Source organism: Podarcis tiliguerta, assembly GCF_965153285.1.
Source record: "Podarcis tiliguerta genome assembly, chromosome: 4".
Lineage (NCBI taxonomy): Eukaryota > Metazoa > Chordata > Lepidosauria > Squamata > Lacertidae > Podarcis > Podarcis tiliguerta.
Window position 1 is genome coordinate 49,456,448 of NC_139537.1, and position 27,822 is coordinate 49,484,269.

Below are 27,822 nucleotides of genomic sequence, written 5' to 3' on the forward strand. Positions count from 1 at the left end.
CCTGCTGGCCCCTGCTGCTCTATGGGCCTCACTGCCCCACTGTTCCCTTGGGACTCCTCTGACCTGTCCGCCGCCTCCTGGTTATCTCCCGGGAATCGTCGCCGTATCTGGTCGCAGTGGCGGCGCCAGCATTGCCCCCCATCTGTTAGCACCTCGTACGACACGGGGCCAGTGACCCTGGTGACCGTGGCGGGTACCCATGCAGGGCCTGCCCCAAAATTCTTTGCGTACACTGGGTCCTGGGCCTTGAAGGTCCGGGGGTTCCTGCCTTCCCCCACCACTACCTCATCCTGAGCTCTATCGGGGTGAAGGCGGTCCAACCTGATTGCAAGGCGCCGACCCATTAGTAGTTCAGCGGGGCTCCGGCCAGTCGTTGAGCTGGGGGTGCTGTGCTGTGCTAGAAGGAATGTGGCAAGGCGGTACTCCCAATCCCCTTGCGTCATGCGGCGAAGGGTGTCCTTGGTGGTCCGCACCATGCGTTCTGCTTGGCCATTGGTGGCAGGGTGGAATGGCGCCGAACGGATGTGGCGGATGGCATTCTGCGCTGTGAAGGTTTGGAATTCTCCTGACGTAAATGCAGTCCCGTTGTCTGAGACGAGAGTGTCAGGGAGCCCGTGGGTTGCAAACAGCCTGCGTAGTACCCGGATGGCTGCAGATGCAGAAGTGGACGGTACCAGTGCGACTTCCAGCCATTTGGTGTAGGAGTCCACCACTATGAAGAATGTTTTCCCCTGAAAGGGGCCAGCGAAGTCCACATGCAGGCGTGACCATGGTGCTCGGGCGGACTCCCAGGACTGGACTGGGGCCCTTGGGGGATCTGGGCGGGATTCTTGGCAGGCCTGGCAGTGTTTGACCCAGGCCTCTATCTCTCCGTCGATCCCCGGCCACCACACATAACTCCTGGCCAGGGCCTTCATTCTTACTACCCCTGGGTGTGTCTTGTGTAGGGCTGTGAGGACCCTTTTGCGGAGGGGCTGGGGAACAACGACCCTGCTTCCCCATAACAGGCACCCCTTGTGGGCCGACAGTTCATGTTTGCGAGTTGTGTAGCCAGCGAATTCTGGCCCAGGGCTGTTGCTGGGCCATCCCCTCCACACCCAGTCCAGGACCCGGGAGATGACCCTGTCTTTCTTGGAATGGTGTGCAACTTCTTGTGCCTGAATGGGGCGGTCGGGAAGCAGCTCCAGGCTCATAACCTCTTGTGCAGGTGCTGGGTCGGGGCCTGTTTCCGGTAGTGGTAGCCTGCTGAGGGCGTCCGCATGGCCCATTGCCTTCCCAGGGCGGTGAATCAGTGCATACTGGTAGCTGGCAAGGAAAATTGACCACCTGAGGACGCGAGGAGACAGCACTTGGGGGGTCTGCTTTTCGGGGGCAAACAAGCCAAGCAACGGCTTGTGGTCAGTCACCACGGTGAAGGGCCGCCCGTACAAGAAATCATGGAATTTTTTTACTCCCTTCACGATTGCCAGACCCTCCTTGTCGATTTGCGAGTAGTTCCGCTCGGTTGCATTGAGTGTCTGGGAAAAGTATGCCACCGGTACCTCTCTTCCATCCGGGAGTTGGTGTCCCAGGACAGCGCCAATGCCATAGGGTGAGGCGTCGCATGCTAGCACCACCGGCAGCCTCTCGTCGAAGTGTGCCAAGACCGAGTTTGAGACAAGCAAGTCCTTGACTGCCTGGAATGCGGCCTCCTGGCGCTGGCCCCACACCCAAGGGGCCCGCTTGTCCAGGAGTCTGTGTAGGGGCTCTGCTACCGCTGCCTTGTGGGGAAGGAAGGAATGGTAAAAGTTCAATAGTCCCAAGAAGGCCTGAAGCTCAGTCTTGTTCTTGGGCGCTGGGGCATCGCAAATGGCCCGTACCTTGTCCCCAGTCGGGTGGACCCCTTCTGCATCCACCATAAATCCCAGAAAGTCCACCTGAGGCACTCCTAGTAGACATTTTTCCCACTTCACCTTGAGACCCGCCGTCTGGAAACGGTGCAGAACGGTGCGGAGGCGGTCCTCAAACTCCTCTGGTGTGGGCCCGGCAATCAACACATCATCGAAGAAGGGGGTGACGCCAGGGATTCCTTTAAGGAGAGAGTCCATTAGATTCTGGAATATGCCTGGTGCCACGCTGACACCGAATTGCAGCCGCTTTACCCTGAACGCTCCTCTGTGCGTCACAATCGTCTGTGCCTCTGCTGTGGCCTCATCTACTGGTAGCTGTTGATATGCTTGGGCCAAGTCCAGCTTGCCAAAAATTTTCGACCCAGCCAGGGTGGCAAGGACATGGCTGACCACTGGCACTGGGTATGCATGGGCCGTGAGGGCCTTGTTTATGGTACATTTGTAGTCTGCGCAGATGCGGACCGAACCATTAGGCTTGACGGGTGTGACGATTGGGGTTTCCCAGGGGGCATTAGGCACCGGCTCCAGCACTCCTTGCTCCACCAGCCGGTCCAATTCCTCGTCTATACGGGGTTTCAGGGCGAACGGGACCCGGCGGGCCTTGAGCCTGACTGGTCGTACTGCGGGGTCAAGCTGTAGAGCAATGGGGGGCCCTGTATACTGTCCCAATTTCCCATCAAAAACCCCCGGAAATTCCTTGCATATGGCGTCCACGTCCACTTGTAAGCTAGTGTGGTTCACCCCGGTGACGGCCAGCCCCAGTGGTCCAAACCATGCCAATCCCAGTAAGCTAATGTAGGGGCCCTTGACCACAAGCAAGTCCAGTTGCCGCGTCCGCCCTCGGTATTGCACCCTGAAGGTCCCCACCCCCATTGTGGGGACCTTACGTTTCTGGAAGTCCCGGAGGGTGAATGGGGCCGGCCTGAGTTTGGGACCCCCAGTAGGACACAGTTTCCTTAACGTCCTTGCCGAGATTATGGATAGAGTTGAACCCGTGTCAAGCTCCATGCGGCATGGGGCCCCCTCTATCTGTACCTCTACATAAATTTTCTCTACGTTGGGGTGGGGCAACTGGTATACCTGGAAGTCCGTGAGCTCCGTTGAGTTGCCTTGGTGCGTTGGGCCCCGGGACCTGGGGCTCTTGGATTGGTCATCTGATGCCTGCCGTCGGGTGGGCCGAGCCCGACACACCCGGGCGATGTGTCCCGATTTTCTGCACTGCCTGCACTCTGCGTTGCGGAAACGGCAGGTCCTCCTCTTGTGACTTTCTCCACAGCTTGCGCAGTTTCCTCCTTCTCGTCGAGGCAGCTGTGGTATGTGGGCTGCTTGAGTGCGCTGCTGTACTCGGTGCACCTCCTCCCTGTCAGATCCTGAGTCGTCGGTGAGGTCTTCGTGGTGGACCCTCGGTTGGGGCGGCTGGCTCGGCCGTGCCTCTTGCGTCGACCTCTCGGCAGCTTCCGTTGCCAGGGCCTCCTCCAGAGCAACCTGGAACGTTAGGTTCTTCTTAGCGTAGAGGCGCCGTTGCAGCTTCTCATCCCTCAGGCCACCGACGAGGCGGTCACGAAGCATGTTCTCCAGCTCTGAGAAGTTGCAGAACCGGGCGGCTTGGCGGAGAGAGGTCACAAACCCAGTTATGGTTTCCCCAGGGGCTTGCCGCTTTGCGTAGAAGGCATTTCGCCGAGCCACCTCTGAGGGCTGTGGCGAAAAGTGCCCCTTCAGCTGCTCCATTATTGTTTTGTATGGAACCGTAGCGACGTCTTCAGGCGCAAGGAGAGCCCGGGCGATTTCAAACGTCTCCTCTCCGCAGACGCTGAAGAATATTGCCCTCTTCTTGGCGTCTTCTTCATCGGTGACCCCTTTGGCTTCTAGCAGGAAGGTGAAACGGGAGGCGTACGCTTCCCAGTCTCCAGATGCTGGGTTGAACGGCGAGAAGCTGCTGTTGGTTGCCATTCTGAGTTCCTTGTGTCCCGGAGCTGAAGCCTGGATACACGGTGCGAGGCAGCGGTGCGGCAGGTGGCGGTGCTGCGGTGCTGTGTGTGGCAGTCAGCTCAGCGGGATCCCACCTTCGTCGCCAGTGAAATATACTCAGAGTCGCAAAGTGATTTCATGCTCTTTATTCAGCTCATAGTGGTGAGGAGGAATGAATGCCAGTCCCTCAAAGTATCTGCCTTATATACATTATTTACACAATGGGCTGCACATGATTGGCTAATTCCGGAATTCTACTGTAAGCCAATCAGGTTGTGGATTCACTTCTATCTGGAGCATGATTGGGTGGTTCCTGCCAACCAATCATACTGCTGCATTGTTCTAGGACCAATCAGACTGCTGCATTCTGAATCCTATTGTTCTAGGACCAATCAGACTGCTGCCTTTTGGATCCTATTGTTCTAGGACCAATCAGACTGCTGCAGTTTGGATCCTATTCAACTCAGTACATAACATCAGGGATGGTGGGAATTGCAGTCTCAAAACAGCTGGAGGGCCGAGGTTGAGCCTTCTCTAGACACTGATCAGCCCCAGGCCCCCAGCCATGCTTAGCTACAAGATGGAGGCGTCATATGCCTTCAGACTATACACTAGCCAGTCAAAGTCTTACCAAATTGTGATTATGAATATCGTAATATTCTGATTTAGAATGAGAATATCAACAACAACAACAACAACACAATGGTAACTGCTCCATTACACCTGAGGAAGCCATGACTTGGAAGCAGCTTATAATGTCCTTGCCTCTACTTGGGGAGTGGAAAGGGTATGATAGAAACAAGCTTCATCAAGGTGATAATGCTTGATTTGTGAAACAGAGTCAGTTCCAAGCTACAGAGTAGCAGATAACAGCTGCTGTTGTATTCAAGTGCTCCCCGTATAGTATGAACTCATATTGCTATCCTGGGGTGGCCTCCTTCTGTGCACAAGCTTTTAGTGTAAATGTACAGCAATAAATTTGACAGAGTAGCCAAAGAAATTGTTCTTTAAATGGTGAATGCCTATGGAGAATTGATTGCTCGAAGGAGCCACAAAAAAGCTAAAAGAATGATTAGGCATAGCTTTCAAGGCTTAATATGTTTTAGATCTATGTAACTTAAAGGAAACTCTCTGTGGGAGGTACAACTTTCCCTGAGAATGAAAATAACACCTTTAGTGGTCACACACACATACCCACATCTCAAGAAAGTGGTTGGCTTTGCAGTACACGCCACCACCTCTTCTCTCAGGTCAAAGATGATTACTAACCTCTGCAGCCTTCCATTCTCTGGCAGGCTTCCTTCAACCCCCCTTTTTATGCCTTTCCTCCAAATCCAGAAAAGTTGTCAGCAGAATACAGAATAAAAGTCTTGAGGCTGATAAATTAACTGGAAAATGCAGGTGTCTGACTCCCACTAACTTTGAAACTCAGATCAAAAGACACAAGCTTAGCATGCTTAGATGGTTCAGTTTTCATCACTAGTAAATTCTTTCCGTAGAATTTTTTGGTTCAAAGAATTTAAGAATATCACAGACTGAGCAGAGTTATAAGATCTGTTGACTGAACAGCTTGGTGATATCTGTTGGTATAGATACCACCAGCCAATTTTCTCCAGATCATAGAGGTTACAAACTCCATCAAAGAAGTATTAGATACGAATTCAATGTTGTCCGGGGCTTTACTTAATAACATGAAATCATATCTCCATTACAGATAGGATTCAAGCAAAATATCATCTCTCCCTCAGCTAAACACACACACACACAACGACCATCCATAATATTCTGCTATATGACGTATAAAGGCTTCAGATTTCCAGGCTATAATCATACTGAAAATGGAATTCTCTCTCTGCAGTTTACCCTTGGGGAAAATTCAAGCAGCTATACTTATAATTACTTACTGCTTTTCCTTGCTGTTTGAATATGACAAGGGTGGTTATTCTTTGGTCACAATATGTCACATCAGACAGAAGTGGCCGTATTAGCCCTTGACTAGAAAAACTGAATAGAAAATTAAGCTTTCTCAGGTGAAGAAAGAAATAATATCCTGAGGAGAGAAATCAGTGGTGGGAGGAGGTGGTTTGAGATTTTGCTTTTGTTGTGCACTTGCCATGAAGGAAAATTTAAACTGGCTAGTATTTGCAATAAAAATAGATAGATAGATAGATAGATAGATAGATAGATAGATGATAGATAGACAACATGTTGTGTTTCCATAATACTAGAGGAGGGAGGAATACTGTTATTAACCTTTCTAATATTCCACCTCTGGGCAACCCAGCTACTCTCCAGATTTCTCATTGCCTCACTGGGACATCAGCTTCTTATCTATTTTTTTGTTCTACAGTGGTGCCCCACAAGACGAATGCCTCGCAAGACAGAAAACCCGCAAGACGAAAGGGTTTTCTGTCTGCAGAGGTGCTTCGCAAGACGAATTTCCCTATGGGCTTGCTTCGCAAGACGAAAATTGATGAAAAAATTTGAGGGTTTTTTTGCTCCAAAACCCCTTTTTCTGAATCGCTAAGCTGCTAAAAGCATTTTAGCAGCAAAACAGCTAATCCCCCAAGGCTTAAAAAGCCGTTTTTAGCCCTTAAAGTGCCAATAGCGCTAATAGCGCTACTCCGTCAATGGGCTTGCTTCGCAAGACAAAAAAACCGCAAGACGAAAAGACTCGCGGAACGGATTCTTTTCGTCTTGCGAGGCACCACTGTATTTCTTTCTTACTTAATCACCTATGATCAAAAAGCTTCTCGGGTTTCCCCCAGCTCTGACAACTTCCTAGAAAGATACATCAGTGGTGTCCCTCATGAACACTAAACCCTAAACAAAGAATAAACTCCATAGAGTTGATTCCCCAGATAAGCACAGGTTCTAATCTATACTTGATTCATCTAATCCCACTCTGCTTTGTTAATTGCATGATCTTCATCACCTAAATAGGGCTTCAGTACTCTCTATCCTGGGAGAAACTGCCTGATACTGGGAAGCAGAAGTGGATGGGTTTAAGGTGGAAATGGGATTTGCTGAGCTCAGGTGATGCTAAATGGGGATCAGCAACCTTTTCCAGCCGTGGGCCGGTCTACCATCCCTCAGACCATGTGGTGGGCCGGACTATATTTTGAAGAAAAAAATAATGAACGAATTCCTATGCCCCACAAATTATCCAGAGATGCATTTTAAATAAAAGGACACATTCTACTCATGTAAAAACACGCTGATTCCTGGACTGTCTGCAGGCCGGATTGAGAAGTTCTCAATGCTAATAGTGCTCGTGACTCTACCCTTTATGAAGGCTATCTCCCACAACTTTTGAGGCAGAAGAAAGGTAGTCTCAAAGATACATCAGAAGTCTCACTGTGAATTGATGAAAGGAAGATATTACCTCTGTGGGCCTTCTCAGTAGTGGCACCCACCCTGTGGAACACCCTCCCATCAGATGTCAAGGAAATAAACAACTATCTGACTTTTAGAAGACATCTGAAGGCAGCCCTGCTTAAGGAAGTTTTTAATGTTTGAAGTTTTATTCTGTTTTTAATATTCTGTTGAAAGCTACCCAGAGTGGCTGCGGTAGAAATAATAAATTATTATATGTGACAGGGAGAAGAATTTTCATGTCGTGATAAAAAGACACCCTTGAAGAAAGAATAGAGGACCAGGCTTTGTTGAAAGAATATACTTATGTGAAACTGTAATGCTGCAATCCTACACAAATTTCAAAGAGGTAAGCCCTGTTGAACACAATGGGAATAATTTATTAGAAAACTTTTTACAGTTTTAATGTACAAGAAACATCTAATTATCTGCATTCCACAATTGTGTAAAATTCCAATATTCGGATGTCTATCCAGATATGGGGTTTCTATCTCAATTCTTTTGCAAAAGTCTGCCTCTAATATACTCCAGCTCTTTGAAGAGCTCATAACTGTGTATAGAGCCTATGCATGAACAAGTGGTGTGCATGCACACAGGCAGCAGACAAAGAGATGTGTTTGGGCATGAAATGCCAATCCAAGGCCTCACATGTATGTGTGGTTATTTACTCGTGTCCGACTTTTCGTGACCCCATGGACCAGAGCACGCCAGGCACTCCTGTCTTCCACTGCCTCCCGCAGTTTGGTCAAGCTCATGTTAGTAGCTTCGAGAGCACTCCAACCATCTCGTCCTCTGTCGTCCCCTTCTCCTTGTGCCCTCCATCTCTCCCAACATCGGGGTCTTTTCCTGGGAGTCTTCTTGTCTCATGAGGTGGCCAAAGTATTGGAGCCTCAGCTTTAGGATCTGTCCTTCAGTGAGCACTCAGGGCTGATTTCCTTAAGAATGGATAGGTTGGATCTTCTTGCAGTCCATGGGACTCTCAAGAGTCTCCTCCAGTACCATAATTCAAAGGCATCAATTCACACATATGTAGGCTATGCTAATCTTAATTTGAGCAGGAATTGTGGGCATTCTACTCATAGAAGGCCCAATCATTCATTCATTCTTCCTCGAATAATCACATCACAGGATCCTGGTGGGCAGGGGTGCCAACTTGAATAAAATATTGGGGGGGGGGGATGATTGGCAATGCCCATCAACAGTGCACCAACAAGTGCACTGTGCTGGGCTTATAAATTTTAGGAGGGAAGTTCCTGCTCCTAACCTCTGGTGGCTGCAACATAATTACATTCACATACACATAGTCAGGTATACACATTTGCACTTCAGCCTACCATGCATGCTATTCCTGCAGGATGTATCTCAGCACAATAGCAGATCAGGCGTTAAAGAGCTTTACAGCCTGATTTTCTTGGTTGGGATCCTAACCCAGAACAACCATATGGGAGAGCTAAGGAAACTCTCAGTTTAGAGAGCTTACCCTCAGCTGCTGGTTCTGACTGCTACGCACGTACAGGACATCATTAAAAGCTGCAAGAGCCTCTCCAGGCACAGGGTAGGTAACCTTTGAAATCTTCCACATGTTCATAGCCTTTAAATCGGCTTTTGAGAGATGTTCACACAGGTTTTGCTTGTCCAAAAGGGGCTCAAAGAGAATCCCACTGTTGAAAAATAGCTGCTCAACACAGTGATAATGAGTCAAAATCTAATCCACCTGAATGCGGTTTTATTGCTTCCCAGAAGCTGAAAAGCAGATGGCATGATAACTTTGATAGAAACAAATGGGCATTTTCTTCCTTCTTACCTGTTTAAGGATTTCTGCTGCTGTTTCATGTGAGCAATCAAATATCACATAGAACTCTTTGCCCTTCTTCATCTCCTTGAGTAAAGGCCGGGCATCTTTATTCCCAGAGGGCAACTGCCGGATTTTGATTTTAATGTTGTATCTAGAAGGGGCTTTGATGAGTTCTTGCAGGCGAATTAGACCTGGAAAATGACACCCAATCATTCAAATAGCTGCTCTGTGCAATGAATCTTCACTGTCATTTAGACTCAACATTTAATTTCACCATTCCGCAATATATTTCAAATTTACTCCATATAAAAGCTTAATGTGTTAGCATATCATTTATCAGATCTTTCACTGGTGAAGCTTAAGGAGTTTCTTTTTGCTTTATGGGCACCTTCACCCAGGAAAAACACACACCCTGAAAATCTATTTAGAAACTTATTGGCACATAATTGTTTACTTATTAAAATTATACCACGCCCTCCTCCCAAAAGAGCACAGGGCCTCTTTCTCTGAGCCTCAGATCATAATATCCTTTAATATTAAACAAGTCACACTCTGAAAACCTAGCATTTAATTTGCATTAAAGAAAGTGCAATGAAAGGCCTGCCCTTCTGTTTTGTGGATCACATGTTTAGTGTAAGTGGATTGCTGTGACTCTTGGCACTATGCAAGGATTTTGTGGTCAACTTCTATGTGGTAAGAGAACCAGTCAGGAATCCAAAGACAGGTCCAGTTTAGCAAGGTGTTGAGATGAATGCTGGTCTGATATTTCAGCCAACATTTAATTTGCCCCCTCCCCTCCATAAATGGTCAAATGGTCAAATGGTCAACCTGGGGAGGGTTGTGTTCTCTGTCTGTTTTCTGTTTCCTTGAGTCAGCATTGTGAAATGGTGGAGTGGTTTGATTTTAACTTCTTGTCTTTCCCAGCTTTAAACTTCTCTGTCACATTGTTGGAGGGCTATAAAACGATTCTCTTTGCTCCATGTAGTTTATCAGCCCAGCTGTGTTTGCTGGAGTTACTGGACACTCCAGAGAAGGCGGACAAACTTCAAAAAGCCATTTAAAGCATTGTTCTGATGGGAGACATGTGACCATGGTGGCCAACTTCAAGACTCAGACAAAAATGGAACCAGGAGGAATTGGGAGAGGCAACCCCCCTCCCCCACAAAGTTAGCCATGTGTCCAAAACTAGAGTAGCTGGTGTAGGAGTGCAGTGGCTGTTGCTAGCTGGGCCTAAGGGAGAAACAAGAGGGCATAGAAACAGAAGTGGTTGCAAAAATATCCATTCTAGAAAACCCATTGAAACAAATGGATACTGAGTAGTGTGGAATAATCAGTCATATATAACCAACATGCTGTAATTAATGCATGAAGGGATTAAGACCATAGAGTAAGCTGTCCTGCCAGGCTTAGTTAGGTCACTCTTCTCAACTTGGGAATAAGGGTTATCTAGCCTTTGCCCTTCCCATTCCACCATGTGACCCTTACCAGTAAGGAGTTCTAAGATGGTTGCTCTAGCTTAGCTTAAGCAAGTCTCCTTTATGTTTCTATACAAATAATTTAGAAACAGCCACCTTTTATAACCTACTTTTTATTGCTTGTGTTTTCTAACTGCTTTATGGGAAAGCACATGAATCTAACCTTTGAAGAGTTTGTAAATAAACCTTTTTTTAACTTAACAAATGTGTGGTCTCTTTCTATGCTAAGGGAAGAGGGTAATTTAGGAAGCAACTTAGAAGAGGATATTTTAAAGGTCTAACAACCTACATTTGCTTTGCTGCATATTTTGTGATTTTAAATCTCTGCTGGCGTTCTCTCTCTCACTAAGAGTACTTTCCCCAAACCTGGAAATTCTCCCTTTATTTGCATATCTTTAACCAACAAGTAGCAATAAGTGTAGAACTGAATAGAAAAGGGATGCCTAGGGTATCACTATCCAGAGCCCTGAAGGTCAGCAGACAGAACACACCTGCCAGTTTTCTAAGCCTTCACCTCTCTTGAAAATAGAGCTATCTTTCAACCTGTCCTGAGTTGAATAATTTGGCCATGGTTGACAAAAACAGTCACTGTCCTGTAATGCAGAAGTCAACGGGGTGGGGGTGCAGGATGCTGGATTCCATTGACTTGAGTCAGGTGTATTGCACAATCCTATATTATTCAAAAGTAAGCCCAACTTGATTCAGACTTACTTCCTAGAAAGGGTGCTTACAAATATATTCCAAATCTGTTTATATCCAAATATGGGTGGAGGATCAGGCTAAAATGTTTAAAATTCACTAGGTTGCTGTCTGTTGAGGTCAATAGGTAAATAATCCTCTGCTTTAAAAAAAGACATTCAAGAGTTTCTTTAGCATATTGCACCCTCTGTCCAGTTATGTACAAAATTTGTTTACTCATTCATACACATAAACACACCCTTATGATGTTCTCCAATGAAGCCAAAGGATAATGGGGCTGTTTAGAAAAAGATATTGAATTAAAGCCGGAATCGCCTAAAAGCCCTTTTGACAAATGGTAATTTTGAAAATGAATCATCAGCCTGCCAGCACATTTGATTTACTTCCTGTGCAAACCTACTTAGCATCTCTGGCATTAGAAGTGCACTAATAGAATGCAAGCTGAAGTATAAAGCAGCATAAAGTATCACCCTATTTCCTCTGATGTGAAGTGGTGATTGCTATGCTGCGAGCTATTGGCTTTAGCTCAAGGCCTCGCATTGCATGAGGAAAATTGACTTTTTTTCTTGGTAGACTGATTCTCTCCTTTCAGTTTTTAAGCATCCACAAACCGATACAGAATATGAACCATTATGATTATTCAAGTGGAAATTGTAGTAGCACAATACAAAGCATAGTTTGGCTGCTAAAAGGGAGGCCTCAAACTGCAACATTCAGGTTCACAGGCTTCCTGAAAGGACTTTTTATACAGTTGATGAGCTAGCAGAGGGAAGCTGGCTGTAAATCCACAGCTCAGCTGTATTAAGCAGTAAAGAACCCGGTTCAGCCACTGTGACACAAGTTACATTAACAGAGAAAAATGGGGCTTCAGGCACAATAATTTCAGGTGTAATTTCCGTTTACTGATAAGAACTCTTTGGCTCAAAATGATCCCTTTGTCATATACTGTCCTGTGGCAGCAAAAGTCCGCATAATAGCTACCGGTGAGTTTTAAGGAAATGGAATTGATTAAGGAAAATGTCTGATCCACAATTGATGTTCAGAAAACACGTGCCCATCTATATATATACTTGCATTCACATGCAGTGGCAAGAAAATATTCCACAAAGGAAAAGTAGAGAAAATATATACATTCTCTTTCGGTCTCCTTTTCACTCTCTTCTCTTAGCTCTTGATAGTGGTACTCAAATAGGGAAAGGGTTGGCATAGGGTTGTGGAAGCTCATAAACTTCTTCAGGAGAAAGGGTGTGATATAAAGTTGATAAACAATAATAAACAACAGTGTTGTGATGCCTACCTGTACTGTCTTCGTATACTACAGTTATTATCTTCCAGTTGTAATATAGCACCAAATCCAATACTGCTCTGCTGATGGCTGCATAGTCTGGGTAGAGGTTGATATAAAAGGAATCTTTGTTATCCACCGTAGGATGTTTCCATCGGGTCTGTATATGTGGAACTTCAAGTGCATTGCAGATAGATTGTACCGCACTGACTGATGAGCTGTGAGATGGTCCAAAGAGGGCAGCTACCCCAAGAGCAAGCTGATCACATGCTGTATGAGAGAGGGATAATGAAAAAACCAGTTATGCTGTAGGACCATTTTACTCTTTTGTCTAACTGAATTGGTGTAATTGCTGCATTTGGGGGGAAATGAGTTCAAAATGGGGGGGGGGGAGGAGTAAGGGCCAGCTCATCAGAACTTTATACCATCATTGTTTTCAACTACACAGATGGGATACAGCCTATTACAAAACCCCAAGAACTTCAAATAAAAATAATGCAAGGGTTTCACTTCATTACTTTTAAATAGGGCTGACTTCAAATTCCTCAGTCACGATTGTGAGACATTCAGGAGCCCTGAGCTGTTCTAGTAATGTATTCACCCAATGAAACTCTTATGAGTTATGATGCATGGCACAGTGACCATAGATACATTTCATTGCAATAGGCACAGCAAGGATTTCCAAGCTACCTGACAAATTGCTATCCAAGGGTGTTATAGTTTGTTAATTTCAAGGCAAACACTCATAGAGGATAAAGGGTACTATTATTCATGGTGACACTTTATGTTGTGAGATGTACTCATTTTATGTGGACCTTTGAGGAAAGCAAAGATGGAACTAGAGATTTGCACATTACACTAATATTTATCATGCATTGAATCATTTTTTTAAAGTGAGAATTCTAGTAAAGTGAAATCAAAATAACATTTTACATGCTGAGCTTGTTCGAGTCCCTGATAAAATGCAAATTATTTCATAAGAAAGACCCGGTCCCTGTGGCAGTTTACCTCCTGGGGTAAAAACCTCAACAACTTCAATCCTAAAAAAAGTCAAAACTTTGGTTGGCCCTCACAGCCCTTCACTTCATCAAATCTGACCCTCTTTGTAAAAAGTTTGGTGACCACTGGATTGCATTAAGACACTTAAAGGTATTGCTGATGAATACTCTACCACTGAGCATCTAAGGAAGCGGTGTGCAGTCAGAGCCAAAGTGGGCCCATCACCCATTTTCTCTCAAATTCTCTATTCCTCTGCTTCTGCTGCTGCAGAAGGGACAGACCACACTTGCAAGAGGCCTGAATGGATCACTTGCAAATTGCTTATTAAATTAGGCTGAGAGTCACATTAAATTAGACTGAGGGCTACATGTGGGCAGAAAGGTGCAGTTTGCTCATTGCTTTATTTTAAAGGTAGTCAGAAGAAGCACTTAAGAGCCATCTGACCAATGAAGATGAAAGCATCCCAAAAGTGTCCTTTTCTGAAAGCTATGAGCCTGTTCTGGCTTTGAAACTGGGACCAAAGCAGATGTTCTGAACAGTTCTACAGTCAAACAGTGAAGAACTTTGCACGGCCAACCTTGCCATTAGAAATTGGAAGAGGCAGTTGGGATGTCATGCTTTATTGTTGTATGCTTAGCCAAAGGAGAGGTACTTTGGGGATTTTCTTCATCAGGTACCATAATAACTTGGTCAGCCTTTGGGACTACACATCTTGACTCTGCCTGGGGTAGCTCCATTTGCGGTTTTGTCTGAGACAGAAAAATGTCCTATGTAGCATCTAGTAAAAGACTGTGTGCATGTGTGTGTTACCATGCACTCAACTGCAACTCTAATCACAACTATCACATCTGTATAAAGCTACCTGAAGTGACTTGAATGGCAGCAAACGATGACTGCATTTCAACCTGGATACGTCCTTCATCTACTTGCATCAAGTCAACCCATATTCTCAGCTTGCCAATGTAGTAATATGGATTTTATCACCTCAGGCAACTAGCCAACAATGAGAATCTAACTAAGAGGTGAAAGCAAACAGGGTTGATTATCATCTACTATGGAGAAGTTGTCAGAGAAATTGATGGTATGAGCTTAGCCCCATTATGTTATGTTTCAAACTTTTATTATAGTTGTTGTTATTATTTGTTTAGTGGCCTCGGTTTACATATGCTACCTTCCACAATATAATTTGCAAAAGTGAGGTCTCCACAAGAAGAGTTCACTAAATTTAGAGAAGGTAAAGGCAGGTGGAAGAGGAGAGACAAGGTAATAAGGGATGTGGGATACGACTGTTTGATCATGAAGTATTCATACTTTATTCCACAGGGATTAGAATTTTTTAAGCAATTTATTAAATTGTTCCTCAGGATGCCAGACAAGCAAGCATTTAATCCATTTATCTTTCTCTGAAGAAACAAGGCATGTCTGACACCATCTAATCTACATGCAGACCAGAAGTCTTGCCTCATCAAAAAGCCCACTTGGGACTGTTGATTTTTCTTAGGCACAACTAGTCATTCACCTCTTAGAGGCCTTCTTGACATATATCATATAAATGGTAATTTATCTCATGGTCCTTTGAAATAAAGACCTGTACATTTTCTGATGGAACCACATGTGGCATCAGAGTCATGAATTACTAAGAAAGGATTCAGAATGCACTCTGCAAATGTATTCACTACCATAACGGACTTCAGTTTCTTAGAATCAAATAGGTTTACTAGCAAATAAGTTTATGAAACCGTCTACCATGCTGCTGCTACCCACATAAACTAATTACAACCTTGAAATCCAACAGTGATTTCCGGTAATATTTTCATAAACCTGATTAAGGTAGCTTTTAGGCAGGAAATTTTATTCAGCTAAGGGATCTTTTACTTCTATTTTCTTAACCATGTTTTAAATAACTTTTTATTTTAATTGTTCCTTGGATGTTTCAGTGGAGCAGACAACTATTTATTCTGTTACCATTGATGTATTCCTTTTTTACCATGCATGTTACCTGGAAGAATTTTTATTCAGAAGAGTAGGATAAGTTTTCAGTAAATATATAAATGCTCAAAAATGCAGATACGAATGTTCCATTTTAACATTCTGTGGGGCTTTCCTCTATCAATTTTTAATTTAAAAGGTTATTGTTTAGAAAAGCTTTCTGTTTTCAAGGTTATACCATTACAAGCTGACTTGATTGAAGTAGACTTTTGTGATTCAAGTAGACTGTGGTCCAGGGGCATTTTGTCGATACTCCTATATGGTCAGGGCTAAATTAAAAATATTTTACAAAAATTCACACTCAGAGACACGGGCAAAACAAATGCAAGGATAGTAACCGGTCTGCTCTCTCAAAATATTGATAGTATCTCTGTGGTGCACATCAATACACACAACCCTTTACAAATGCTTAAAGATTAAATACTGAAATACTACATGTCCCATACTGTAGAAAGGCTGCTCATTTATAAGCAGTTTGATTTTCTGTCGCATACTATTACTATCACAGAGCTAAATATTAGCAAAGAAGATCAGCTCAGCATAGCTCTCTAGATATTTCAATATCGCAAGCAATTACAGCCATTTCAAATCTTCTACAAAACAAAGAATTAGATTGTTTCAGATAATTATGCAGTAAAGGCCTAGACTGTGGTTGAAGAAATATGCTGGCCTGGGTGTGTTGTCACAGATTATACTGAAAAAACCCCAACCTATTTGATATTTATTACCTAAATTTAGCTGCAATAAACTGACTACAAGGAAAGACAGAAATTTTTAGAGGCAATGTGGGCACAACATTTGAGAGTCACTTAGAAAGTTACCTCGTCTTGAAGCTTCAAAACTATCAAAAAGGTTTATTCTCTGGATGTCATAGGTTAATGTGGTATTAGGCATCAGTGTTCTGTTTCTGTTAATGTTGGTGACTGCAAACTTGAAAGCTAACTCTTCCACGTTGACAGGTTCATTTTCCACAGTTTCAAATATCCCGCCTGTGAAAATAAAGAGACAAAAAAATAAGCTTTAGTCATGTTTTAGCTTGTCTTAGCATGTCATTACATACAACACCAATCTAAATGAAAATAAGGAATGTCCATTTCAGAACAAGGAATAAAGAAAAAAATTGGTGGAGAGAGCAATTTTATTTCTTGTAGCACCTTGGTATATTGGCATTCAACTGATGGCTTGACCATCAGTTGGTCAATACAAGAGGATAATGAGAAGGTAAACCGGTTTGAGGTTTTTTAAAAAACCAATAAAATGGTATATAAATTGTTTGAAATAAATGAAGAAGTAAATTTTGATTTCAATCAACCACAGGGTAGTTATGGTTTGTTGAAATAAGCCAACTTCATAAATCATGGTTGGAACAACAAACCAGAGTTTAGATGAACCAGTTTTTCAGGTTCAGATTACATGTGTCCAGAGAAGGGCAACAAAGATAGTGAGTGGCCTTCTGCCTATGGTAAGCGTGATGTCTGAACCAGGCCTCTATCTTTCAGCCTTTATTGAGATAACAGCATGAAGGAGTAAATCACAACATAAAGATTGTAAGTGTATAGAATACAATAACATAACACATATTTTTAAAATTTGAGGTCCAATTTAAGTGGCACCTGTCATTACTTCAATAAATATCTCTCATGCCCCAGCTGTATTTGAACATGTACTGTAGATAATGCCCCTTAGATTATATCAATCTCATGGCCAAATTCTGTGGAAATGTGGGGCTTGAGAAATGCATAATAAACAGCATATTTTGAAGCAAGTTCTTTAAGCAGCCACATCTAACTGCAGCTCTTGATTTGCATGTATAATTTACTCATTTACTGCTATCCACTAGAGAATACTTTGAATTTTGCAGTCACTTATTTCCCCATGTGAAATTCACAATTCACATATTGCTTAATATTTCCCAGTCAACAAAATATAATCTGCTAATGTGCTGCAAGGGCTCTTTTGCTTTTTATATGTCGCCGGTATAGAGTAGCATAGTCATTATCTGACAATCAGGAAATGGAAATACACAGTAGAATTACAACCTGCTTTACATTTTAACTCAGCAGTCACAATGTTAATAGTTCTTAGAAGAAAATAAGATTGAAATGTCATACACTTTTTAAGCAAGTAACATTAGGTTTACCATTTAAATAACATGTAATTTTATAGATGATCACATCTTAAACAATTTTATTATGTATCTCTCTATATTACAGCTGCCTCACAATTCTTTATCCCATAATTCTTTTAGATAATGAATAATGGCATTACCAACCAGTCTACTGGTCCCTTGGTTCACTCTACTTAGCATTCCCCAATAGTACTTCGTTTGGATTATACTGCCAACTACTGAGCTACATGCTGAAATTAATGTCAGTCAGCACTGTCCGTCATATTTTTCTCTTATCAGGACTCCTGTAATCTCTGGAAGATTTATATCTATAAGTTCCCTCCAGCCATCAAGAAACATCTGACAGTTCCTTTGTCAGTTTGAACACGAACCAAATAACTTTCCTTGCTACTATTTGTCACCGTCCCCTCACTCACTGAGTTGGCATCCACCTTTTGGGGTTGCAGAATCCCGCTTTTCCTATAAATGCAAACTTCTTGCAGTTCAGCCAGTTATTTTCCTGCACAAGCTTGATAATAAATACTGGTGTTACAGAAAGGGTCACCGCCTTGCTTGTGATATAGGACTGCCCAAGAGACATTCCATGTAATTTATGAACAAGACAGTAGATATCCTCTTAGATACCCTGGACACACGGAAAGGAAAGAGCCAGGCCTGCATCTTTTCCTTTCTAGTAATCAGTTACCCTTGAGACACAGCAGCCTAGCATGGTTGAGATTGCAATCAAATAAGGCTCCTTAATCAACTCCAGGTTTCTAATTCAGTATAGTTTATTACTCCTGCAATCCCAAATTCTTTAGGAGGGCACACCAACGGTCAAAGGGTGCATTGGATCTCCCAATCTGAGGACAGGGAAAGAGAGCTCCAACTTTGGAAAGGGAGTTCAAGTGTCATTTTCCCTCCCATCTCTGACTTGTACAACCACCTCTGTGGCTGTTACCCTACTAGTGTTGAACTCTGACGTGGTAGGACCAAAAGGGGTGTGTGCTGGGAAAAGATATGAAGACCTGGTGACTTTCCAATCATCTGATACTCCTCCAAACCCAAAAACTTGAGGATTGCCTCTCTCCATATAATAGTAATAATAATATCTTTATTGTCATTGCCCCCTTCGGGGACAACGAAATTACTTGGCTGCTCCATAAAAACACTAATTAAGAAAATATAGTAAAATATATAAAACACCAATTAAAAAATATAGTAAAATACAGCAAAGGAGATTTGATGACTTTCAAAGTCCGGGCTTCCCATTCAGGGCCGAGATCGCTCTGGAGAAGAAGCTGTTCTTAAGACGGCTTGTTCTTGTCTTCATCGTCCTGTATCTCCGTCCCGACGGCAAGAGCTCGAAGAGACAGTGACCAGGATGCGATGGATCTTTTACTATGTCCAGTGCCTTCCTATGGCACCTTGTGGCGTAAATCCGCTCTAAGGTGGAGAGTGGGCAGCCAACAATGCTCTCTGCTGCCTTCACAACCCTGTGCAACCCCATCCTGTCCTGGGTAGTACAGCTTCCGTACCACACACATAAGCCATAAGTAAGCACGCTCTCAATGGCACAGTGATAGAAGGCAAGCAGCAGTTTCTGCGGAAGATTGTTTTTCCTTAGTATTCTCAAAAAATACAGTCTCTGCTGCGCCTTCTTCACAAGCCCCCTTGTGTTGACACTCCAGGACAGATCCTCTTGTAACTCAATGCCCAAAAATCTGAACGTTGTTACCCTCTCCACACAGACCCCATCAATCAAAAGTGGCTGGACATTGCTCTTCTGTCTCCTAAAGTCCACCACAAGTTCCTTTGTCTTCCTTGTATTTATGAGCAAGTTGTTAGCTCTGCACCACTCTGTCAGCCGCTCCACCTCATCTCTATAATCCATTTCACCCTCCCTTTCAGAGATGAGCCCAATCACGGTTGTGTCATCTGCAAATTTGACAACCCTATTACTAGGGTGAGTAGCGACACAATCGTACATGTAAAGAATATAAAGGAGCAGACTGAGCACGCATCCCTGTGGTGTTCCTATGTTAGTCTTAAGCATATTAGAGGTATGAGGGCCCAACCGAACCCTCTGGGGGCGGTCTGACAAAAAGTCCAATATCCACCCACAAAGTGATAACGGAAGCCCCAGATCTTCCAGTTTAGACATCAGACGTTGTGGTAGAATGGTATTAAATGCCGAGCTAAAATCTAAAAAAAGCAGTCTGGCATAACCCCCCCGCTGCTCCAAATGTGCAAGGACAGCATGGAGGGCAATCGCCACAGCGTCCTCTGTCGATCTTTTTGTTTTATAAGCAAATTGGAATGTGTCCAGTCCCTCTGGTAGGCAGGCAATGACATAATTTCGTACCAGCTTTTCAAAGCACTTCATGATTATAGGTGTGAGTGCTACTGGACGAAAATCGTTCAGATCTTCCGGGTTAGGTTTTTTGCTATTGGAACGATAATAGAGGACTTTAGGCAGGATGGAACAATAGCCTGGGCTAGGGATTGATTTAAAATCCCAGTGAAAACTCCTGCTAGTTGATCTGCACAGTCTCTCAATACCCTTCCAGCTACCCCATCTGGCCCTGTGGCCTTCCTTGGGTTGATTCCCTTCAACACCTTCCTCATCTCTTCTTTTTCCACAGAGACTACTACATTCCTTTGTACTGATGATGGTAATGGTGGTGATGATGGCAAAGCCTTCACAGGGAGTGGTGGTGGTGTTGGTAAAGCCTCAGCAGGTGTTGCTGCAGATGTTACTTCAAAACGGGCAAAAAAGGCATTCAAATCCTCAGCGAGGGATGCCCCTCCCCCGTCTGCCAGGGAGTCCTTGGATTTATACCCTGTTAATTCTTGTACACCTTGCCACACCTGCCTGGTGTTGTTACTTTGTAGATGATTCTCCAGCCGCTGTCTATATGCCTCCTTTGCTACACGGATACCTCTCTTTAGATCGGCTCTAGCTGAGCTGTACAGCGACTTATTTCCACTTCTGAAGGCAGTATTTCTTGCCTTTAGCAACCCCTGGACCTCCCTTGTCATCCAGGGCTTCCTGTTTGGGTAGATCTTTATCCGGCGCCTCCGTGTTACATTGTCAGTGCAGAACCTAATATAGTCCAACACTTGCTCAATGTGAGTCTCTACATCCTGTTGGGCGAATACCTCCCAATCGGTGTCATGAAAACAGTCTTGTAGTTGTTGGGATGCTTCAGCTGGCCATATTGTAATGTCCCTCTTTATAGCTGGAGTCTGTTTCCTCAATGGGATATATTCAGGAGTCAGGAGCAGGGACACATGATCAGATTGGCCTAAATGTGCCAATGGTTCGGCCTTATAGGCCTGTTTGACATTTGTATACAGCCTGTCCAGAGTCTTTTCTCCCCTGGTTGCACACTTTATGTGTTGATAGAATTTAGGTAGGACCACTTTCAAATCTGCCTGGTTGAAATCTCCGCATACAAGAAATGCAGCCTCGGGGTACTTGCCTTGTTGCCTGCTAATGGCATCATGCAGAAGACCCATTGCCTCATTGATGTTCGCATCAGGTGCAATGTATACTATAGTTATCAGTACTGCTGTAAATTCTCGGGGGATATATATAGGTCTGCATTTAAGTGTCATAAATTCCACAGTTGGAGAGCAATAGCTAGCTATCACGGCGTGGTTTGTGCACCAGCTGTTATTCACGTATGCACACAAACCTCCCCCCCTTCTTTTACCAGAGTCCTCTGTTCTATCATGGCGGAACACTGTATAGCCTGTTAGTTCTATGGCTGAGTCAGGAATAATTGGTGTCAGCCAAGTTTCTGTAAGCAGCAGAAGACAGCATTCACTCACAGTTTTCTCCGTTGCTATCCACAATTTCCACTCCTCCAGCTTATTCACCAAAGATCTCACATTCGCATAGAAAATGCTGGGAAGCGGTAAGTTATAATGTTGTGTCTTCAGCCTTAATTGCCTTAATCGCCTTCCTCCTCTACAGCCTCTCTTCTGTTTGCGGTCTCTCCTGTGTCTCTTTGATCCCCAGGTCTTTGAAGTCAAAAAATCTCCCTTGCAGATGCGGAGACACTCGCAATTTGTGCAGCACTCACTCCGTAGTCGAATAGATAACATGTCCTGCCGACTATAAACAAGTCTATTTTGGCAAGACAAAAAAGCCAAATTCTGAGCTGAGGAGCAACCAGCCGCAGCATCTACACGCGCCGCCATCTTACCCAAATCCTGCAATCATCATGCAGGCCCTTCTTCGTGTGTCTCCTCCACAAAAGGTCTGGAGGGTGGCTACATGAGAACAGGCCTACATGTGTTTTTAAAAAAACACATCCACATGATGCCCTTCAGTAGTTCCACAGGTGGGTAACGTGGGGTGTACATTGTATCTCCCCCCCCCCCCCATTACCACATTATCCATGGATCAACATTGTCTGGACACAAAAAGAACGTGTACATACAGGGTACATGAGATCCACTTTAATTTGCTGGATGTACACAGCCTCGTTATTCAATGAAACTAAAGGAAGCCTCCAGACTAAAGATTGGAAAGTTCCTCAGCTGTAAGATCAGTCATTACTTACGCTCAGCTTGTGCCATCTTTGTTCATGCCAATATTTAGTCCCTTTAACACCATAAAGTTAAATCACTTCCCTGATTCTGCTGCTTTTGCTTTGGCATTGATTTTCCACCCACCTCCCACCGCATGATCTAAATGTGCAAACTATTTATGAGATTATTAGTTCTCCAGTGGCTCGTCTTTGAAAATAAAACACTGAATACACTTTATGAGCTTTCCTGTAGAAGGAATCATGACATATATGCAAGTAACAAATTATTCATCTGTTTCAATATTTACTCAATACCTCACAAGCTTGTGAATCATAATCTCTAGACTGACGGTGAAATGGAAGATTAAAGTGGCAGCCTTGATGGAGAACCCATAAAATGTCAGATGCTGTATATAGGTAAACATAATTAGTGTATCTTAGAAATTAACTGCCTGGAAAGAGCTACAAGGAAGAAACTCAATATAAAAAAGATAATGAAATAAATCATTAAAAATGCTAGGAAAGTCTGCGCATGGAAGTCAGTGTTGATCTTTGGACAAATGTGCAGTTTATAGTAAGTATACATACGAAGATCTGAGTGGAAGGTCTTTAAAGGTAAAGCCTATAATTTCCCAATTCATTTGTTTGATGTAAAATTACAGGTCCATTCTATTACAGGCTTTGCAGCCTAATAAAGGCCTGGAACATTCAGATTAACAGCCACATCCTACGTATGTTTACTTAAGAGTCTCACTGAACTGAATGATGCATACTTTGTTGTAAACGTGCCAAGAACTCCGTCCTGAAGCAATCAAATGATTATTTCAAAATGGATTGGCTAGAGCATTCCTGTGGGATTAAAGACACTAGCATATCCTTTACTTTTCCCAAAACTCTCATAAATTCATGGGAAGAATGTGATATTTAATCCTTTAAGCAGGGGAAGGGAACCTTTACATGCTGCTGGACTAAAACTACCATCAACCAATGGCCACGATGGCTGGTATTGATGGAGTCCAACAACATCTGAAGGGCCACAGATTCCTTGCCTCTGTTTTAAATGGCACAATAGAAGTGTAGAAAGCTGCTTCATACCAGTGCAGACTAGTTGTCCATCTTGCGCAGGATGTCAGGCCGAGAAACTTTTGCATAACTGTTACCTGATCTTTTTACCTGGAGATGCCAAGGGTTGCCACTGGGGTCTTCTGCATCTAAAGAATGCATTCTAATACTGAGCTAAACTCATTCCCACACATACTACGGCAAATGAGCACTTTGGAGTGACGTGTGCTATGCTATGGATATATTCCCAAATCTTCCTCCAATTCTGCCCTGATTCTACATGGGCATGATTATGAATCCATTTTGAGTGCCGTATGCTGTATGCAATTCTGGTTACCCAGCTCAAAAAGAATAGTGTAGAGCTCAAAAGTACAGAAAAGAGCAGCCAGAATGATGAAGGTTTGGGGGCATTTTCCCTTACAAGGAAGGCTCAAATGGTTGAGGCATTTAGTTTAGAGGGAAGTATGACAGAGGGCTAATCTACACTTCCATTTGTCCCATGACTTCTTCCGTTTGTCCCATGATTTCTAGGTATGGGTCCAAAACATTTTTCTTTAGTCCCACCATTTTCCCTGTCAAAACCTGCTGTTTATTGCTGAATCAGAACAAACGTCAATCTGCCAAAAACCCAATTGACATTTGTTTTGTTTCAGCAATAAACAGCAGGTTTTCTCGGAGAAAGAGGCAAGATAAAAGACAAACCTCTTGGAGCCATGCCTAGGATTCATGGGACAAATGGGAGGGTGAATGAGCAGATATACAGAATAAGGAATAATAATACATTTGAATTTTTAGCATAAGATAAGCTCCATTGTCCTCTTTCTCTGAATCCTTCCTTACTACTGTTGACATCTGAATGCACATGCGTAAAAGTATTAAAGAATGAACTAACATCTGATGGATGTTTCAGGTGACTGGACTAAGATGTAGTTACTAAAATCGTTATTTCAAAATGTAGTCATGTCATACATCTTGTGTATGCTCTGACCTTGATCTGTCTACAGTAAGTGTCTAGTAAATAAGTCACACTAGAGAACATAAATGCATATACCAAGTAGCAACAGTTTTTGAGACAAAGACAATAACTGATCTGATATTTTACCAAATGTGTTATACTTTGCATGTAAGTGCTCTCAGTTCTATACCTAACATAAATGAACTCCAGTTAAAAGTTAGCAAGGCTGCAAAAAACTTTTGCCTGGTGCTTTTGAAGGCTGTTGCAAGTCAGTGTAGACAATAGTGGGCTGTATTAGAGGTGGGTAATGTGCGACCCTTTAGATATTGCTAGACTGCCATTTTCACCATTCCTGGCCATTGTACAAGCTAGCTGGGGCTGGTGGTTTAAAGCAGGGACTGGGAACCTATGGCCTTCTGGGTGTTGCTAGATTACAGCTCCCATCATTCCTGACCATTGGTTATGCTGGCTGGTGCTGATGGGATTTGTAGTCCAGAAAAATCTGGAGGCGCACAGATTTCCAACCCCAGGTTTAATGGCATCTTTTTGCTTCCATTGGAAACTATGTACCACACCACTGTTTTCATTTCAACACAGATTCAAACCAGGACAAGAGAGTTATTTCATTATTTTCATAAATAACTAAAGCATAATTGTGAAATACCCACTTATTTAACAGTGTATCTTTAAATACAGTGCACTTTTAGAAACACGAAATAAGTATGAACGAAAAGTAGCTATAAATAAAGTAAATAAAATGCAGTGGCTAGAATGAAGACCAGAAGGGAATTCACTTTTAAATGCCTTATGGGACAAAGTATGGGTAGACTTTTCTCTGAGCTAATATTACTGACTTTTTATTTGGAATTATTATACAATTATGTATAGTAAAGTTCTGTTTGTGCAGTTATGAATTAATTAAGGACATGTAAAGAACTCACACATAGATATTATAATCATCATATTCTCACACTCTTAGATGAGAATGAGGCTGGAAGGTTATTAGATATTTCCGGCAACCATTTGCACTTCAGTCAGATTAATTGCATAGGTACAGAAATACCTTTGGACATTACAGCCGGAGACATTGTCACAGCATATTAACATTAACCCCATGATCAAATTAATATTTCAACCTTATGTGTTCCTGCCATAACTCCTGGGGAAGCAGAATCACAGAGCTGAGAAAGTCTTGAAGGTGAGCTAAGACAGGATGTTCTATATGCAAACCTTTCTAACAAATTAGGCTACATCAATTAAAAATATGGATTTGGGTGTTCAAATCAGTGGCAGCAGAGAAGGCGTCAAGGAATCATGCTTCCTGTATCACAGATGTAACTTCCTGTTCCCTCCCCACTCCCTCTCTCTCTTCCTTTGACCAGCATTGGATGCAGACATGCCTTCACTTGCTCCAGTTTTAGGCACAATATTATGCCTACATACAGTGGTACCTCGGGTTACATACGCTTCAGGTTACAGACTCCGCTAACCCAGAAATAGTAACTCAGGTTAAGAACTTTGCTTCAGGATGAGAACAGAAATCGCGCGGCGGCGCAGCAGCAGCGGGAGGCCCCATTAGCTAAAGTGGTGCTTCAGGTTAGGAACAGTCCTCCAGAATGAATTAAGTTCTTAACCCAAGGTACCACTGCAGTTTTGACTGCTGCCACTGCTGTGAACCAAGACGTAAATCTTACTTCTAAACTTACTTTACAAATTGTTGTCCGATTCTTTTTTAAGCAGGGTAAGAAGAGGGCAGCCAGTTTACTTCATAGTTGAGATTGCTCAAAACATTCCTATGCTTTTAATTTTGTTTCAAACTGTTCAACCCACACATGTGGGTGCCTGGAGGGATAAATTGCAATTAGTATATCCTCTCCTACCCAATTAATATATCCTCTCCTACCCATTAAAACTCATCTCACACTTTTAGTGTGGATACCCACATTGCTACCTCATATGGAGATGCTCTGGGTGGATGACTGTATTCCTGGAGGGATGCTTCACAGGCTAGCTAACTATATGGTTGTCTGTGGGGAGGAGGGCAGTCATCCTGTGTGTCTTGACAACAAGTGAGGGGGTTTATATGGTTAGTCAATCAATTAGTCCTTCTGATTTGCCATAAATATAAAGTTATCTTTTGTGAGCTGCTCTGAGTGCAACTTTCTTAATAACAAATATGAAATAAAATGTATAAATATGCATGTAGATAGGCAGGATAGATAAAACAAATTTTGTGTTTATTATATGGAGGTTCCTGGTTCCCAACAGAGTCTTTTTCAATTAGGCGTTCAAGCCTGAAAGTATTTCCCTATGGCTCTATTGACATAATTCATGCTCCCGAGTTTCTCAGTAATGAATCCCTTTTTTAAAAGAACAACTGACCTGATTTACTTAGTTTTGGACAGTGGGCACGTGGCTGCAACATGTTAAAAGATTGCTTGCAAAGCAAAAACATTTTTGTGTGCCTATGAACACCAGTTATGTGCTGGCAAAGTATCAGAATAACCAGTGAAGCAGGGGTATGAAATGTAGTGGTTAACTGACATGTATGTATTCATTGTATTGTCTGACCAGCATCTAGTGATGAGGCAGGAGCTGAGCAAGAGAACATTGAAGGAAGCTGAGCCAAGAAGCGCAGTAGAATCAGTTATCCCAGCAAGAGTCCAAGAGCAACTGAGAGTCTTATATTCTCTTGCCAGCCTTTCCTCTTCCTCTGACTTCTCCCTCCTGGCAAAAAAAGCCTCTCCTATGACAACCCTGAGTTTGTCACCACTACTGCCTTGAAGTCCAGGAGGCAAATGGGGAAAATTATACACATACAGACACAACCTGAGCTCCTTTACAGGAAGGAAGCTTTGAAATGATGGAACTGATACCTTTTCTGGACAGAATAAATCCTCTATGGAGCCCTTTTCTGGGCTTCCTTCAGAAAACAATATATATATATTTTTGACCATCTTTATCAGAGAAATTATGTGAGTGAGAAACAGAGGAGCAAGAGAAGAAGAGAGTGTTTTGACACTTTCATAATCTTGTTTACACTGTCAAAGGGCACCCAAAGCCTAGTAATGTGTGAAATTCCCTTCACAACTATGTCACATCAAAATTTTGATTTCCCGCAATACCCTCAGCAAGGATCCTACAAATTTGCTTTGACATTATAAACATGCCCATATCATGCTGCAGATGATTAGAGACTGAATCTAAATAGAGCAACCTTGACAGTAACTTCCTTCAGTAGTGTTGGTCTATGTGCAAGAAAGCGGCTTAGTCCTGCTGGCCACATGACCTGGAAGCTGTACACTGGCTCCCTCGGCCAATATAGCGAGATGAGCGCCGCAACCCCAGAGTTGTCCGCAACTGGACCTAACGGTCAGGAGTCCCTTTACCTTTACCTTCATATTTTTGATAATTATCCACAGTCAAGAGAAGGAGCACACAGATAGATGCAAACCCTGAGCAGTGTGAAATAACAAAAATGTTATTTTAATCAAATGAAATTATAGAGATCAATATGTCAGATGATCACTTTTGCCTCACATCTTTGTTAATCACATGTTGCAAGCTATAATGCAGAAAGTGTTCCACAAAATAATAAATAAAATATACTGGTAATCATCATAATATAGCTCACCACCTTGGGATGGGAAGTAAAGAGATTCTCAAGAAAAAATCTTCACCTT

General features: G+C 43.1%; 1 protein-coding gene across 7 annotated transcripts in view; it reads right to left on the reverse strand.

Moving 5' to 3' along the window:
• GRIK1 (glutamate ionotropic receptor kainate type subunit 1) overlaps positions 1-27,822 on the reverse strand; it is a 157,213-nt gene that overhangs the window by 56,014 nt on the left and 73,377 nt on the right. For all 7 annotated transcript variants that reach the window (XM_083438600.1, XM_083438603.1, XM_083438599.1 and 4 more), the window contains exons 2-4: positions 16,296-16,463; positions 12,499-12,756; positions 9,037-9,218 (exon numbers count right to left, since the gene is read on the reverse strand). In XM_083438600.1, the coding sequence (XP_083294726.1) occupies positions 9,037-9,218; positions 12,499-12,756; positions 16,296-16,463 (608 nt within the window). The remainder of the gene's footprint in view (positions 1-9,036; positions 9,219-12,498; positions 12,757-16,295; positions 16,464-27,822) is intronic.